A 15,532-nucleotide genomic window follows, 5' to 3' on the forward strand; every position below is an offset into this window, starting at 1 on the left:
AGAACAACCCCGGAAAACTCGCGAACGAAAGTGGGCAGTCATTTGTTTTCTCGCTCCCCACTCGCTCGTACCCGAGCCATATTTATAAATTCTCTCCCTTGATCCGTTGTCAAAAGAAATTCAACAACGCTTTCCCTGTGTACGGATTTCTCCTTCATGACGATAGAAACACTTGGCACTGAATAAAGGCTACGAGGATGCGTTCAAGAATTCCACGACAGTGCCAGAGGGTCGATCTGTAACAGCAGAGAACACGGAAGGTTACCAGAATAAGGGAACTTTTCCGACCGTCAAGTTGGAAACACTGCCACGGCTTGGAGAAACCCGCTAGGAACTTACCCGAAAAATGGTCAGCAGCACTGAGTGTCCAAAATGTCGGTTTCCTTGCAGTGACACGGGATGACGCCGCGGCCGACCTGTGACCCTAGCCCGCTGACCCCAGCGGGCCAGAAAGCATGGGGAACTGCATAGGCAGCTGCTTCTGGTTTCCGAAACGTAACAGGTCAGTACTTGCACTTTTGGCGTTCACTCTTTACTCCACGTCATACGTTTTCTAGACGTCCTGCAACCGTCGCAACCTCGGCTTGCACCTTTGAGGTTGACCCGGGATACCGAACAAGATAACGACTATCTAGGGGTGACTATATTGTTTTCATACGCACAAGGGGTGAAAGAACGACGTGTTATTTCTGCCAGACCTGACGATATCTAAAAATTGATTTTTCTCGCTGTTGTCCTCGCTGTGAGTAACGTTCAGTGTCAGGGGTGACGTAATATGCCCTCGGTTGACCCACGTGACCTTTCTCGGGCGTCAATGTGTCCGCAGGGTTTTGTAGCGTGAGGGTGAAGTGACGTCACAAGTTATGTTAGAATTGGAAGCATTAAAAACGTAGAACAGAAGATCTTCGTAGGTTTAAATAAACGTCTTGTAGCAATATCAAGGAAAGTTGAGTATTTATTCAGAATTTTAAATCAGATGGCCTGAAGTTAAAATTTTTAAGCTGCAAACGATAGGTTTAAGAAGTACTAAAAATTAATAAAGGATGTTGTAAAAATATGTTAGAGTAGTGTTGGGGTCAATAGCAGCTCCAAAAAAGAGTGGAGAGGCGGGGAGGGGTTTATTTTGCAGGGAAGATTGAATGAGACTGCCCCCTCAGAAAATACTGAAAGCATTCCACATCAGATAACACCTAAATACCATCAAATAATGCATATTTGGGCTAAAGAGAATTTGTGTATGTTCGTAGCTTGTCTTGTTTGCTGGGGGTTAAGCTGGCGGACTGGGTGATCGGGACTGTTCGCCCCCTCAACCCTTACCCCCCCCCCACCCTGGCGTCGTCACTGGTGGGAATGTGTTACATTCAGTTGGAGATAGTGAAGTGCCCTAAGTAAGGGCTTGGTGTGTTTTATATGTCCACACTGGACAAGCTTCTAAAAAAATAAGAATCCAAAACGTTAATGCACAACACTGAGAAACAGGCAAAAATGACAAACATCTGGTTACAGCTGTGGATTTACTCATAAATAGCAAGACTTCCGATCGCGTACTCAAAGGTCGTAGGTTCGAAACATTTGGAGATCTCTGCTTTTACAATGTGAACGGCGGATACTTTCTTTAATGAAGGCTACTGACTGGAAACATGCCCCCCTTTTTTTCTTTTTTTTTTCAATTTTAATTTCCACCATACCGGTAACCAAATCTGTTCTAAAATGCAATATTAATTGATGTTTAGGTCTTGCCTAAACACCTACATTCAACACCCACCCACTCCTCGCCAACTGTACATATCTTTCCTCGCTTGTCTATCTCTGCATATATTCTTTTTAATCCTCTCGGTATCTATCTATAGCTGTCTTTGTTATGTGTCAGCTATCCCCAATGTGCGAGTTAATCCTTTTGCTTTGGGGGGATGCCATTCAGTGGGGTATTTGCGATTTCATTTCGGAGGGTAGATTTTTAGGGGTATATAAATTTGTATATGTTACCAGTCAGTACAATAAACTAGGGGATAAAAACCATCCCTGGCAGGGATAAAAATAATTTGATTTTGCTGGGGATAAAATTCGTTGTGAGAGGGGGAAAATCCCTGGCATCTCCCCCGTTCATTCGCACACTAACTTTCCCCCGCTCTCTTGCCTTTATCCATACCCCTGTCATGTATTTCTCTCTCTCTCTTTATCTGTACTTCCCTTTTTCTTCAGTGTCTCTTACACTCACCTCACTTCTTCCTCTTTCGCTGTTTACCTCTTATTTCTCTATCCGTGTTTTTCTCAAGTCTCTTCCCCGCACATTTCTCCCTCTCCCTCTCTCTCTCTCTCTCCCCTCTCTCTCTCTCTCTCTCTCTCTCTTCCTCCTTTCGTTCTTTCTGCGTGTCTTTCTGTTCGTATGTGTATTACGGTTGTCGATTTAATCGGTTAATCGAACCGATTTACCAAATCAGTTTTAAAATTCGATTAACCGATCGTAAATGTTTAATTGATTCGATTAAAATGGGCCGTGAGGCGGAGGGAACAACGTAATTGCTCCGTGAATCTCCTGTGTAGCAAAATCTGTATACGATTTGGTGAGGTAGACTCTTCATGATTGACAGGTCATTAGCGTGAACCACTGCTTCTTGCATAACTCCACCGCCAGAAGGGAACTCAATATTCAATAGGGTTTTATTGTGTGGCTTTTCATCTCCTAAGAAGTGTGGCCTTTTGTTCACTGGTGTTTTGTTCAAAGTATTTCCTGGAACTGAAGACGACGCTATGTTTAATCCAGGGTTGTTAAAGGTCCAGCTACCAAAAAATTCTAATGGGTTCTATTGTGTTCCGTTGCAGGACCGGAAACTTTTTCCTCGCACAATTTAAATTCGGTCCAAGTAGGGTATTGTTTCATTGAAAAAAAGTTCCTGGACCGAATTTAAATACTTTACAGATAAAAAGGTTCTTTACGGTCCAGAACCAATTTACGCTTGCTGATTTTCTCTCCTGGACCGGAATTGAATTTACTCAAAATTCCTGAACCTTTAACAACCCTGCTTTTATCTACATGAACCTGACTGGTAATGCTATTAAGCCTTGTTTTCATGTTTAATAAAACACTAAAAATGCCGACCAAGGCAGTCTTTTATATCAAATAAGTAATAACACACTGTAAACGTAAAGTTTCCACCCTCTAACAGGGTCTTCTTCACACAAAGCTTCAAACTAAAGCGATATTTTAATTTGAATCTTTGTCTGAAGAAGACCATGTTAGAGAGTGGAAACGTTACGTTTACAGTGTGTTATTACTTATTTGATATAAAAGACTGCCTTGGTCGGCATTTTTAGTGTTTTATGAACCTGACTGTTGTTGTTTAGCAGAACTCTAAAATGTCATAGTTGTTAAACCGTAAAAATCCAGTCGATTAATTGATTAAATGCATCCAGTTAACCGGTTAATAGCCTATTTTTAGTCGGTCGACAACGCTTGCTCGATGAAGTAAATCTTGCCATCTCGGCATCGAAGTTCTCGGGTTCGAGTCCCGTTCTTGACATAGATATTCTTTGTGAACGTCCCTTCCATCAATATAATTTAATCATCACTCATCTTCATCGTAGCAAAATGCGGTAGAAAAGGTACGCTAACAAGAATTCATACAAATCTTGTAACAATTCCACGACAGCAGAGAGATGCCAAGCACACCACAGTTCAGAAAGTAAATTGAAGACCTGCAGGACTTTAAAGAGCAATCGAAAGTGTTAGGAGATAGCCAAAATTTAAAACTGCCGTGATGCGTGCTAAATAGTATCATTAGGGTAATCGTGACGGTCAATCGAGAGAGCATTCGGAGGCAAGGAAGCAGAAGGATACCACAATGGCATATGCTAAATGTAGTCACCGGCAGTGACGTGCGGTGACGTCGAGACTTGGGGTAGCAATGAGTGGCGTGCCCCACTGGTTATAATCTCCCCCCCCCCTTTAGGGCCCAGTATTCCTAAAAGAAGAACTTCAAATACAGGAAAAATTGCAAAGTTAGGAATGACTACAAAAAATTGTACACATAACTTCCACCCACTTTCGAAAATCAAAAACGACTTGAATTGACCACTGAGCCGGGTTTGAATCTCGGCTTGGCAATGGGTGATCTTTGTGTCCCCTTCATCAATTTTATCGTATCGTCTTCGCGATTAGCCAAAAATGGCGGAAAGCGAAGTAAAATAAACCAAATCAAACAATCAATCAATCAATGAATGATTTTATTTGATTCGCTTTTTTATACATTTGGTTAATCGCGACGATGATACGACAAAATTAATGAACGGACGGACAAACACAAAGAACACCCATGTCCAGGTAGGGGTTCGAACCCGGAACTCCTGGTGTTGTAGCGCGGTTTGGTAACCACTCCCCCACGGTTGGTTGATTTGATGGTTGATTTGACGTTTTAAGTCCATTTTATACACAGAAAGACTAATCGGGACTAGAACTATAGTTAAATGTGGGATCCGAACCACTATATACCTCCATCGGGTACAGATCCGGGACCACTTGCACTCCCCCACGGAGGTCGGCCGACAACAAACTGTGAGGAAGGCGCTAACCATTCGGATACGGGGGTATCGGTAAAGTAAACTGCATTTTTCCTGAGTAGGAATTTTCAATTGAATTTTTGAAATACCATCTTTATATATGATTAACGTTTTTTAAAAAATTTTGCATTGCTTGATTTCCTTAATTTCCCCATCTCACGATCTCGTTACTGAAGGATCCGGGCTCGAGGCCTGGCCTTTGCATGAGTGTTTCTTTGTAGCCACTCTTCACCCGTTCAATTTAATCAACGTTCACCGTCATGGCAGAAATTAGGTAAAGCGATGGAAGAGAGAAGAAAATACAAATAATTTCCTCCCAGTGGATCTGCACGGCACTGTGAAATCAGGAGCCTAGAATTCTCTGTTTATGATTGTCCCTCACGACTTTCCAAGCTCTTAGTTACTTATTCCGATTAAATCTATACAGCTAGAAAAAGCGATGGGTAACAAAACACACCTTTAAACAAACTTTTTTTCTACTTTCTTCAATGATATTCATTTGGCTTTTTGAGTTCTGGGATACATTTTTCATTTCTATTTTTTCCATTATTCACTGCAGGCAGAGTACAACACACAAGAACAAGAATGCACGCTCGTCACGAATTCCGACCTGAATTGTTCTTTCTTCTTAGGCATAGAGAAGCCGATCCTTCTAAGGGGAGTAAACCCCTATCAGAAAATCCCAGGTCCTCCAAGGAAGTGGAGGTTGGAGCATAGAGCCCACAAAAGAAAGGGGAGAAACCACCAAACCCCATTGCTGGCATAGCAGCAATAAGAAGGCAGCCCCTTCACTATGCTAGGAAGCTGCAGGCCAATCACCTACACTTCTTAAATAAAGATGATTAAAAGAAAACACAGAGAGTTGGCCGGACGGATCTACAGGAAAGATAATTGGCGAGGACTAAGGAATACGACTTTTGGAACTTGGAACATCAGAGGCCTTAACGGAAAAGAAGTTGAAATAGTAAAAGAAATGAAGAACACCAAAGTAAAATATTTAGCCCTAACTGAAACCAAGAAAAAAGGAAATGGAGAAATTGAGTTAGATGACGGATATGTACTGATATATAGTGGAGTACCGAGAATGGAAAGAGCTAGAGGAGGGGTGGCACTTATGATCCACGAAGAAAAGAAAAACAATATAATAGATTGGGAATTCATAAGTGAGAGAATAATGATTGTTAACATTAAAGAAGAAGAAGAAAATATAGTAATGATAATAGTTTATGGTCCAAATGAAGATGATACAGTAGAGAATAAAAACATGTTCTATGATTCACTACAGAAAATCATAGATGAAAGAAAGGAAGAAGTATTGATAGTAGGAGATCTAAATGGAAGAGTAGGAAACAATACGGAATAATGGAGACAGGTAATAGGACAACATGGAGAAGAGACATTAAATGATAATGGTACACGAATCTTAGAATTATGTGTAACAAACGACATGGTAGTGGTAAATACTAAATTCCCACATAAAGAAATCCATAAATACACCAGGGAAGAACCAACAAGAAGGGAAAAATCTATAATTGACTATTTCATAGTAGAGAGAAATACAATGAGAAAGATAAGAGATGCCAGAGTCAAAAGAGGGGCGGAAATTGGGAGCGACCATAAACTATTAATAATGGAAAGAGTAGTACAAAGAAGTAGAGTGCTAAAAACTAATGGAAAAAGAAGACAGGAAAAGCAAAATAAAATAAGAATAAAGGCATACAAATTAAAAGATACAAAAGTTAAAGAAAAATATCAGCAACTAATAGAAGCAAAGATACAAGAGAAACATGAAAAGGAAGAAAGAGACGTAGATAAATTGTGGGATGAATTTAAGAAGATTTTGCTACAGTCTGCAGAGGAAAGCTGCGGGACAACATACATTGGAAACAAAATGAAAAGAACGGCATGGTGGACAGATGAGCTGAAAGAAGAAGTCACGCATAAGAAAATACTGTGGAAAAAGTACCTATCAATTAATGATTTAGAAAGCTTCGAAGAGTATAGGAGGCAAAGGGATATAGTTAAAAAGAAAGTGTTAGAGGCTAAAAAGAACTCGTGGAGAAAATTTGGGGAAAGTATGGAAGAGAACAGCCGAGAAAATCAAAAACTATTCTACAAAGTTTTAAAGACCTTGAGAAAAGATAAAGAAAGCCCATTAAAATACATAAAAGGAAAAGATGGTAAACTAAGAACAAAACCAGAAGAAATCATGCAAAGATGGAAGGAATACTTCGAAGAATTGCTGAAGGATGAAACACAAACTAACAGGACGGAGGTTCAAGCAGGAAACGAAAGAACAGAAGATATAGAAATGGAGGATGAAGAAGAGGAAATAAATGATATCAAAGTAGAAGAATTAAAAGCAGCATTAAAGAAAATGAAGTTAGGTAAGGCTAGTGGACATGATGGTTTAACACCAGAAATGCTTAAATACATGGGAAATGCTGGAGAGCAACTGTTTTTGAACCTACTGAATGTTATATGGGAAAAGAAAACTGTACCGAAGGAATGGGAGATATCAGTAATAATCCCAATCTTCAAGAAAGGGGATAATAGAGAATGTAGAAACCATCGGGGAATCTCATTGCTCAGTGTGCCAGGGAAGATATATTCAAGAATCCTGGAGAATAGACTCAGAAAATATGTCGAAGAGCAATTGGAAGAAAGTCAAGCAGGCTTTAGACCAGCAAGAAGTGTACAAGACCATATTTTCACCCTCAAACAAATAACAGATAAGACAATAGAATACAATAAAAAGGCACATGTATGTTTTGTAGATCTACAAAAGGCTTTTGATAGAGTTCCTTGGAATGAGATATGGAAATCCTTAGAGAAGAAAGGAGTGGATAAAAACCTAATAAAAGCAATCCAAAGTTGGTACAAAGGATGCAGATGTTACGTGAGGACGAGAAACCACCAGTCAGAGGAATTTGAAATAACAACAGGAGTTAAACAGGGAGATATACTATCACCATATCTATTTATAATACTATTAGATGAAGTAATAAAGGAATGCCATATAAAAATGAAACAATTTCAGGTAGGATACTGGAATATGAAATCAATTAAACTAACAGAGCTCATATACGCTGATGATATTATACTAATAGCTAATACACAGGCTAGTTTACAATATAATCTAAATATTCTTAATGAAGAATTAAAGAAGAAGAATATGGAAATAAATACGGAGAAAACTAAAACAATGATAATCAGCAGAGAAAAGACAAACCATAAGATAAAACTGAATAACGAACCTTTAGAACAAGTGACAAATTTCAAGTATCTTGGAGTAATTATAAACAGTCAAGGAAAAGAAGAGGAAGAAATAAGAGATAGAATCATGAAGACAGGAAAGCTATATCAAATGATAAACCGAGGATTTATAGGCAAAAAAGAAATATCTACCCAAACAAAATTCACTGTATACAAAACAATTTATATACCAACACTTACATATAGCAGTGAAAATTGGACATTGACTGGAAAACACATGCAAAGTGTACAAACAATGGAAATGAGGTACCTACGAAGAATAAGTGGGAAAACCAGGAAAGATCGGATAAGGAATCAAACCATTCGGCAATCTTTAAATGCTCAGCCACTACAAGAAACAGTTGAACGTAATCAACTTAGATGGTTCGGCCATTTGAGCAGAATGAGTGAGACGAGACTGCCAAAGCAGATATGGGAAGCACGTCCACAAGGAACAAGACCAAAAGGAAGACCAAGAAAGACATGGAATATGAGTGTCAAAGAGATTTTGGAGAAACGAAGCATAAGATGGAAAGAGGCACAGGAAAAGGCGATGGACAGAAACGTCTGGAGAACTCTCTGTAACCCCTCGACACCGGCAGGTAGAAGAGGACGCGACTAAGTAAGTAAGTAAAGTAATTGTTCTTTGTGAGGTCCGTTCATCAGTTTCATCATATCATCACTCATCCTCATTTTCGCGATAACCAAATGTGGCAGAAAAGCGAAGTAAAATAAACCAAACCAACAACAAGAATTAGAACGCGCGTTCACTTGCCCAAATAAATACATCCGTATTTATGATTGTTTAGCTTATCCATATTTTTATTGGAGGCCAAGAGATTAGTATATTTAAATAAAACACTACTAAAACGAGAGCAAGAGAGAGCGTGAGCAAATATTTGTTATTTAATCATTATACATATATTCCATATTTTAAAAAAAAAGCATAAAATTTTTGTCTGCACATAAGACGTTCCAATTGCATAAATAATAAAAGTACATCCCATATTATACATACATATTGTACAACGTGTAAAAAGTAGTGTAAATACAGAGAACATAAGTACTGAAGAAAACTTTCCATTTAGTTCTTTAGAGGATTTACAAAGGAAGCGAAGGGAATCCAATCCCCTATCTGTCCTATAAGAGATAGACTGGAGGACCTGAAAGCACAGGCTTCCAACCATTGCAGCGGGGGCAAGGGAGGTAGAGGCAGAAATCTTCCCTTTCCCTTCGAAAACCCGTTTCTACCTGGAACTGTGAGGCGGAGAAAGAGCGAGCTAGGCCGCTGAACGCACCGAGGGACGAGAAGCGCGTGAAAAAAAGTGTTGCATATGAACTGTGGCTTCAACAAAACAATAAATATTGTGATTTGAAAATAAATAGAGATTTGAGATTGATTGATCTATCTCTGCTAGACTAGCTACTCCTCAGTGCACGTCACTGGTCACCGGCAATACAAAAATGTGACATATAGATCCCCCGTTTTAGGATATAAATCGGGATACCTAGATCGTGAAATAGATCCGCGGTGGACTTCCGTGCAGCGCGCTACAAAGTCAGAAGTCCCGGGTTCGAATACCGGCTAGAACATGGGTATTTGTGTTTGTCCGTAATGAGAAAAACCGAGAATATCGTAAAAATTGATACGTGTGAAAGTTGAGTAAAAGGTGAATGATGGGGGATACTACCGCATAGGGGTATCGTTTTAAAATAGTCGGTAGAGCGTCTGACTGCCACGCGGGAGACCCGGGTTCGATTCCCGTGGTGGGTGACCTAAGGTCGGAATTTTTACGTCTTGTCCCCGAATAAAGCTGCTCTGGAGCTCACCCAGCACCTCAAATCAACGGGTGCCTGGGGAAACCCTGGGGGTAAAAGCGGCCGGAGCGTGGTGCCAATCAAATCAACTCCGAAACTACCGAGATCGAGAATGTGTGGGGCACGGTGCTAGATGCACGGGGAACTTTACCTTTCCTGGAAGGCGTTGTGTATGTTGCCTAAATCTACGGCTATGAGCGATCCTCAATAGAAAGTTCGAGCTGCGCCGTAAAGTTAGGCAACACACAACGCCACGCTGAGAAGCGAGTATTTCAGGATCTAGGAGTCGCATTTTTATTGCTGGTGGCCGTACAAACTGAAGATGTCAGCCACAGACCCGTAGCAAGGGGTAAGCAAGGGGGCTGAAGCCTAGCGTCCCGCTTTCATTCTCAGATGTGTCTTATTTTATAAATATTTTCTAAATTTTACTTAGAATAGTGTGTAAAACATACAGGAGTTTATAACGACAATGTTTTCCCCCAAGCAGAGTTGAATCATTTTCAATTACAAATTTTTATTTTGAAAACATACTGCATACGGTATTATTTACTTTACTTATTTTCTTTAGCCTTTTTTTTTCTTTCTTTCTTGCAGGCTTATTATATTCTGGTACGACATTGCTGGAATTTTCTGTCTCCCAAAGCAGTAATAGTACGTTTTTAAAGATGTTCTTTAGACACTAAGACATAACCGAAATATTCATAAATGTGCTAATTTTTAAAAATCAGAAATGAAAGCTGGGAATTTTAAAAAATGACGTACGAGGGGGCATCAAAGGGTTTTACCTGTTGAGGTATAATTTGTTTAATAATGGAAATATTGAAACAATGAACATGCATATAGTTTGCCTGTAATGTCCTCTACTCCAGAGTTATCCATGCACATAGTTCCCATTACGTTTGATGATGCATTTAAGCCAACGTTTTACCCAGGCCTCAAAAACAGTTTGGAAAAATTCCACAGAACACTCCCTATTCCACCGTTGAGAGCTGTTGTAGTCTCCTGTAGGTCTTCGAATCTCATGCCACGAAGCACAGACTTTACGGTATCCCAAACTCTCAATCATTGCCTGTGCTGACCCGTAGAACATGTGCACTGCATCAGAAATTTCTGGATGGTGATGCGTCTATCCGCTCGAATGAGCTCATCAACCCTGTGGCGGCTGTCGTCGGTCACCGACGTTGATGGCCTGCCACTCCCTGCCTTTTTCACACTTTCGGTTTCTCCCACTTTGAACTTCGAGTACCTACAGGATGTTAGAAAAGCTCTGAACTGTGGGACAGGGAGTGTTTTGTGGAATTTTCCTACACTTCTTTTGAAGTCAAATGCATCGAACGTGATGGGAACTATGTGCAAGGGAACTCGACACTGCAGGCAAACTATATGTTCACGGTTTCAATATTTACATTATTAAACATATTATACCTCAACAAGCAAAACTTTTTGATGCCCCCAGGCATATTAGTTTTTAATGATTTTTTATTTGCTTCCTTATTTGAAAATTTGTAGGATGTAAAGGTCACAAACTATCAGTAGCGTAGCGTCCTAATACGCCCATACACCCGGCGTTCCCTGATTTAAAATTTTAAAAATGCGTAAATGCTGTAAATATAAAGTAAAACGTGACTAATTATATACATGTTTGAGCATAATGGCATTATAAAAGCTATTTTTCGCGATCCGTCTACAACGCTCCACTAACAGCTCTCCTTGTAGCATTTCTCTAATGTTTTTGCTTCCCGGGCGCCGGCTAGGTTTGGCGTACAGGACCATGCCTGCCTGTAGGCAGAGAGAAGGAGGGAAAACTTGTGGCTTGGATCTCTACAGCACGGGCGAAATGCTCTCGCCATACGAGGGCGTACGGAGACCTGATTGGTTCTAGGGGCCATGTGACCTTTCCTGCCTTCCGATTCAAGGCGCTGTACTTCCGATGCAGACGACAGAAGTAGAATTCCTACCCGGTTTTTAGCGCTCGTGCCTCTGCTCATGCTGTGTGATGCTACAATAAGCAATATTGACTGACGTATCTTTCTTTAATGACCACTGCATCGTGTAATTTATCGCAAGAACAGTGAAGTGCATTAAAAACTAAAAGAACAAAACGTTTTTGTCAAACAAGTTGATAAAGTCCTCGTGGTAGAAGTTCAGCCTGTGGCTGCTCTACCACCTAACCCACAAAACTATTTATTTAAAAAAATATTTTTTCGTTAGTATCTAACTGTCTAATATTGTGCCAGTGGAAATGTTTAGTATTCGTTTCAAAACTCTTAACATTGTATGATCTCTTGACAAAATTATTTTAAAATGTTTATCAACATTCTCAAGATATAATAAACAGTGGTCTGAAACTCTGAATTACTACTAATAGGCAGAGGCGAAGATATAGTACAAGCAATGCAAGCACTGCTTGCATAATTCGAATATCATTTAATGTACTTAATGTTCTAACCGTATTTAGTTTCCATCGCACTCGATTTCGCGAAAAAATGCGGCCGCAAACTCCCCCAGCAGCTCTGTAGCAAGCACCAGCCTCAATGCTTGCAGCCGTTCTGCGGGAAAATAAGGCCTCCGAAGGAGTCACATGGCGAAGCGTGAAATTCTGGTGGAACCCGTCCACAAAGCTTCTACAAAAAGCTGTGCTTTCCGAGCTTGCGTGATTCCCGAAAATAGCCGAGTTCAACCGAAAGCAGAAGGATTCATCTATGGGTACGTTGCCAGCAAAAACTAGTAACGAATATTTGTCTTCATGAACACGTAAACAAGATCGCAAATATAATAATAATTGTTAGTCATAAAATAACTAAAATAAGTTATTATCACTGTTCTAAATTCCATATATATCATATTATATTACAAATTATTTTAGATTTCGCGAAATGTAAAACGCGTAAAAAAAGTTGACATTGGGAGTTGGGGCAGTGGAATTTCTGCACCCCCGTGAAGAGTTTTCTCAGGGAGGGAGGGAAGATTGGACGGACCTTGGTCCTGCACCCTGCTTCCTGGTCGGTCCAGCTCAAATTACGCCAGAAGTGTTGACCGCTACCAGTGTTTGCAACTGCCAAATTATTTACGCAGTAATTCAAATGAGCTCTTTCACAAATTTTACAATCAATAAATTGACTGCTTTTGAATAAAACTTGGGGTGAAAATAAAGCTATCTGAGAAAGAACTATCTACTGATATTTGTACATGGCATAGAAGTAAATCGTATACATTCTGCATATTATGAGCACAAGAATATGTTTTAATGATTGATTGATTGATTTGTTGTTTTAAGTCCACTTTATGCACAGTAAGGCTAATCGGGACTGGACCTACAGTTTAAAATGGGATCTGAAACACTTGTGCCTCCACCGGGTATCGAACCCGGAACCCCTTGATTACAAGGCGACGACACTACCAGTGCGCCATCGGGGAGGCCCGAATATGTTTTAAGTTCTATTATTATGACGCAAGTGGTGTTCCCAGGGTCTTTTTACGGTCCCCATTTTGTCATCTTTTCCTTCCTTTGACGTTTTTTCTTAGACATACTGGGCCAAAAGGGGGTTATGTCTACCATCCACACACCCCCCCCCTTCGCCCCGGGCACGCCATTGAATGACACTTTATTACTTAAATATTAATGTACATACTCGTTCTGCTGAAATGATTCTGATTCCTCCGCGTAATTTTTATCTCCAAACTGATATATCTTTTGTGACGGATAAAAAAAATTAAGGAAATAGGTTGGTATCACTTTCTGTTGTTTCAGAGATTTTCAAAGTGATCTTGTGTGGATGCTTGCAGTTGTGGAAAGCGCGTGGGATAGTGTGAGTGTTTGTTGCTTCGTGTTTTGTGCTGTGAATTTATCGGAATGAACGCGTATTTAGGAACGGTTGATGTGAAGTGCGGGTGTATTATTGAGCAATTAAAAATTGCTTCGTTTAGCTCGAGAGAGATACCAACACCGCATTTACCGGACTTAAAAACAAGTTAGCCCAAGGGGCTTTGTGCGACATTTCCAAAGGGTGGCATCCAATGGACCAAGAGTTTGAAATTTATTGTGGTGAGTACATCGTCTATGCATGTGTTTCTTTGCTTTGAAATGAATTTTTTATTGTTTGTGTTCAACTTTTTATTTAGTGTTTAAGTTACTCCAATGCGGTTTTTAGGGTGCCCAAAAATACTAAATTACATCATGCAGCGTAAAATAAACAAATTATTCCCATTTTTTTTATCTAAATCGGTTTGGTCACCGTTTGACCATATTAAATAATAATGAACAAATAAAGGTACTAATAAGTAAGTAAGAAATTCCGTCTCCCTTTAGTCGTATGCGGAAAGTTCGCATATGCAAAACGTTTAATATCATATGAATAACGTTACCTGGATTTTTTTTAAAAAAGTAAATGTGACGTATGCGGATCATATGGTTTATTTTTAGTACAGTCACTTTATTACGATATTTTGACAAATCCAGCGACTGGGTAAATGAGGCTATAAACCTTGAATCTTTCCCCTCGGCATGTCGTTGTACTACATGTTTTGTTGTACTGAAACATTGCTTGCCTCCTCCGTAAGACTACGCTTCGCTACTGCTAATAGGCACTGTTACGTCAGTAGAGTGTACGATTGTTGGATCATCCACCCCCCCTTCGTGTCAGTGTGTTTTGCACAGCGCGAGAGGTTTCCGGTTCGAATCCCGAGCCTACGCATGTTTGTTCTTTGTGAGTGTCTCTTCATCAACTTCATCAATATCATCACTCATATTCATATTTGCGATTAGCCAAAAGTGATAGAAAGCGAAGTAAAATAAACCAAATCATTCAATAGTTGTATCATCCACAACAATGAAGTCTACTGTTGTTCTAAAGGCGCTTGTGATTGAGGTAGGTTTTTTAATTACTTGCGTCATGCCGAAAGGTTTCCTTGATTATAAAATACTGTTTTGCTACACATGTGTTACGTGTGGAGCAAAATACTCCGAATGGTGTGCGGTGTTTCTGACTTGAGCAATCTAATTAAAAATGGTATAGAACAACAGTGCTCCAAGCATTTATTGCACACTGAGGCATCTTATTTTCTACATAAAACAAGCATGGATCACGACCATATTTTATCGGAACCCGGCTGACTTCATGTAATAAACACAATGAAATTGTGATTTTAAATAGACAATACATATGTCGGCTAATTCCATAAGTAAACTCTTAAGCAAAAAAAAAAAAAAGGCCTACCCTTCCTTCTAACTTGGCGTTCCCATCCGAAATTCTCATGCTACGCAACTGCAAACTATGGCATAAGAAGAAAATATAGATGGACGTACACAAAATGTTTGTGCTTGGTAGTGCGGAGGGGGTGAGGGGAGGGCGCAAAACCACAATCCTGGCTAGGGCGCCAAAATATCTAGCTACGGGGTTGGTCAGCCATTTTCAGTAGCGACGCCGGGTGGTGGCCTAACAGATGGGAGGTACACAGGACATTCTCAAGAGTTTGAAAGCAACACAGAACATTGTGCATTAGAGTGAGTCGAAAAATATGAAGTTCACTTCATCAAGTTCGCATTTTTTACGCTGGTGACGTTCTATGACACTAAACAATCTGTATCTGATAACGCACGTCATTTATCTAATCTCTTATGTTGCAAAACAGAAGGTTCAATACAAAGGTGTTGGGAGAATGTAAAACAAATGGACAGGGTTCATATAACATGTCTTCCTAGTTCCAGCGTTGTTCGAGACAAAGTTGATGTCCTGATTGACAGCCTGTCCTCTCTCTGTTTCAGAAACTACCGACCCCAGCGCACTCTATACTTTCAAGGGGAAAACATGGTGGAGGTAAGTGGAAATCCTTCTCTATTTTGCCAGGAATATACCCAGAATTTCAATTTCGGTAGGGGCCTGCAAGATCAGACTGGCCCACC

General features: G+C 40.0%; 1 protein-coding gene across 4 annotated transcripts in view; it reads left to right on the plus strand.

Moving 5' to 3' along the window:
- The first annotated feature begins 325 nt into the window (after positions 1 to 325).
- Positions 326 to 15,532, plus strand: part of LOC145995253 (uncharacterized) — a 39,198-nt gene continuing 23,991 nt past the window's right edge. For all 4 annotated transcript variants that reach the window (XM_083131825.1, XM_083131823.1, XM_083131827.1 and 1 more), the window contains exons 1-2: positions 326 to 502; positions 15,395 to 15,446. In XM_083131825.1, the coding sequence (XP_082987951.1) occupies positions 456 to 502; positions 15,395 to 15,446 (99 nt within the window). In that variant the 5' untranslated portion in view covers positions 326 to 455. The remainder of the gene's footprint in view (positions 503 to 15,394; positions 15,447 to 15,532) is intronic.

This window comes from Lepisma saccharinum, chromosome 11 (assembly GCF_977018435.1).
Source record: "Lepisma saccharinum chromosome 11, izLepSacc3.1, whole genome shotgun sequence".
In the NCBI taxonomy this organism is placed as follows: Eukaryota; Metazoa; Arthropoda; class Insecta; order Zygentoma; family Lepismatidae; genus Lepisma; species Lepisma saccharinum.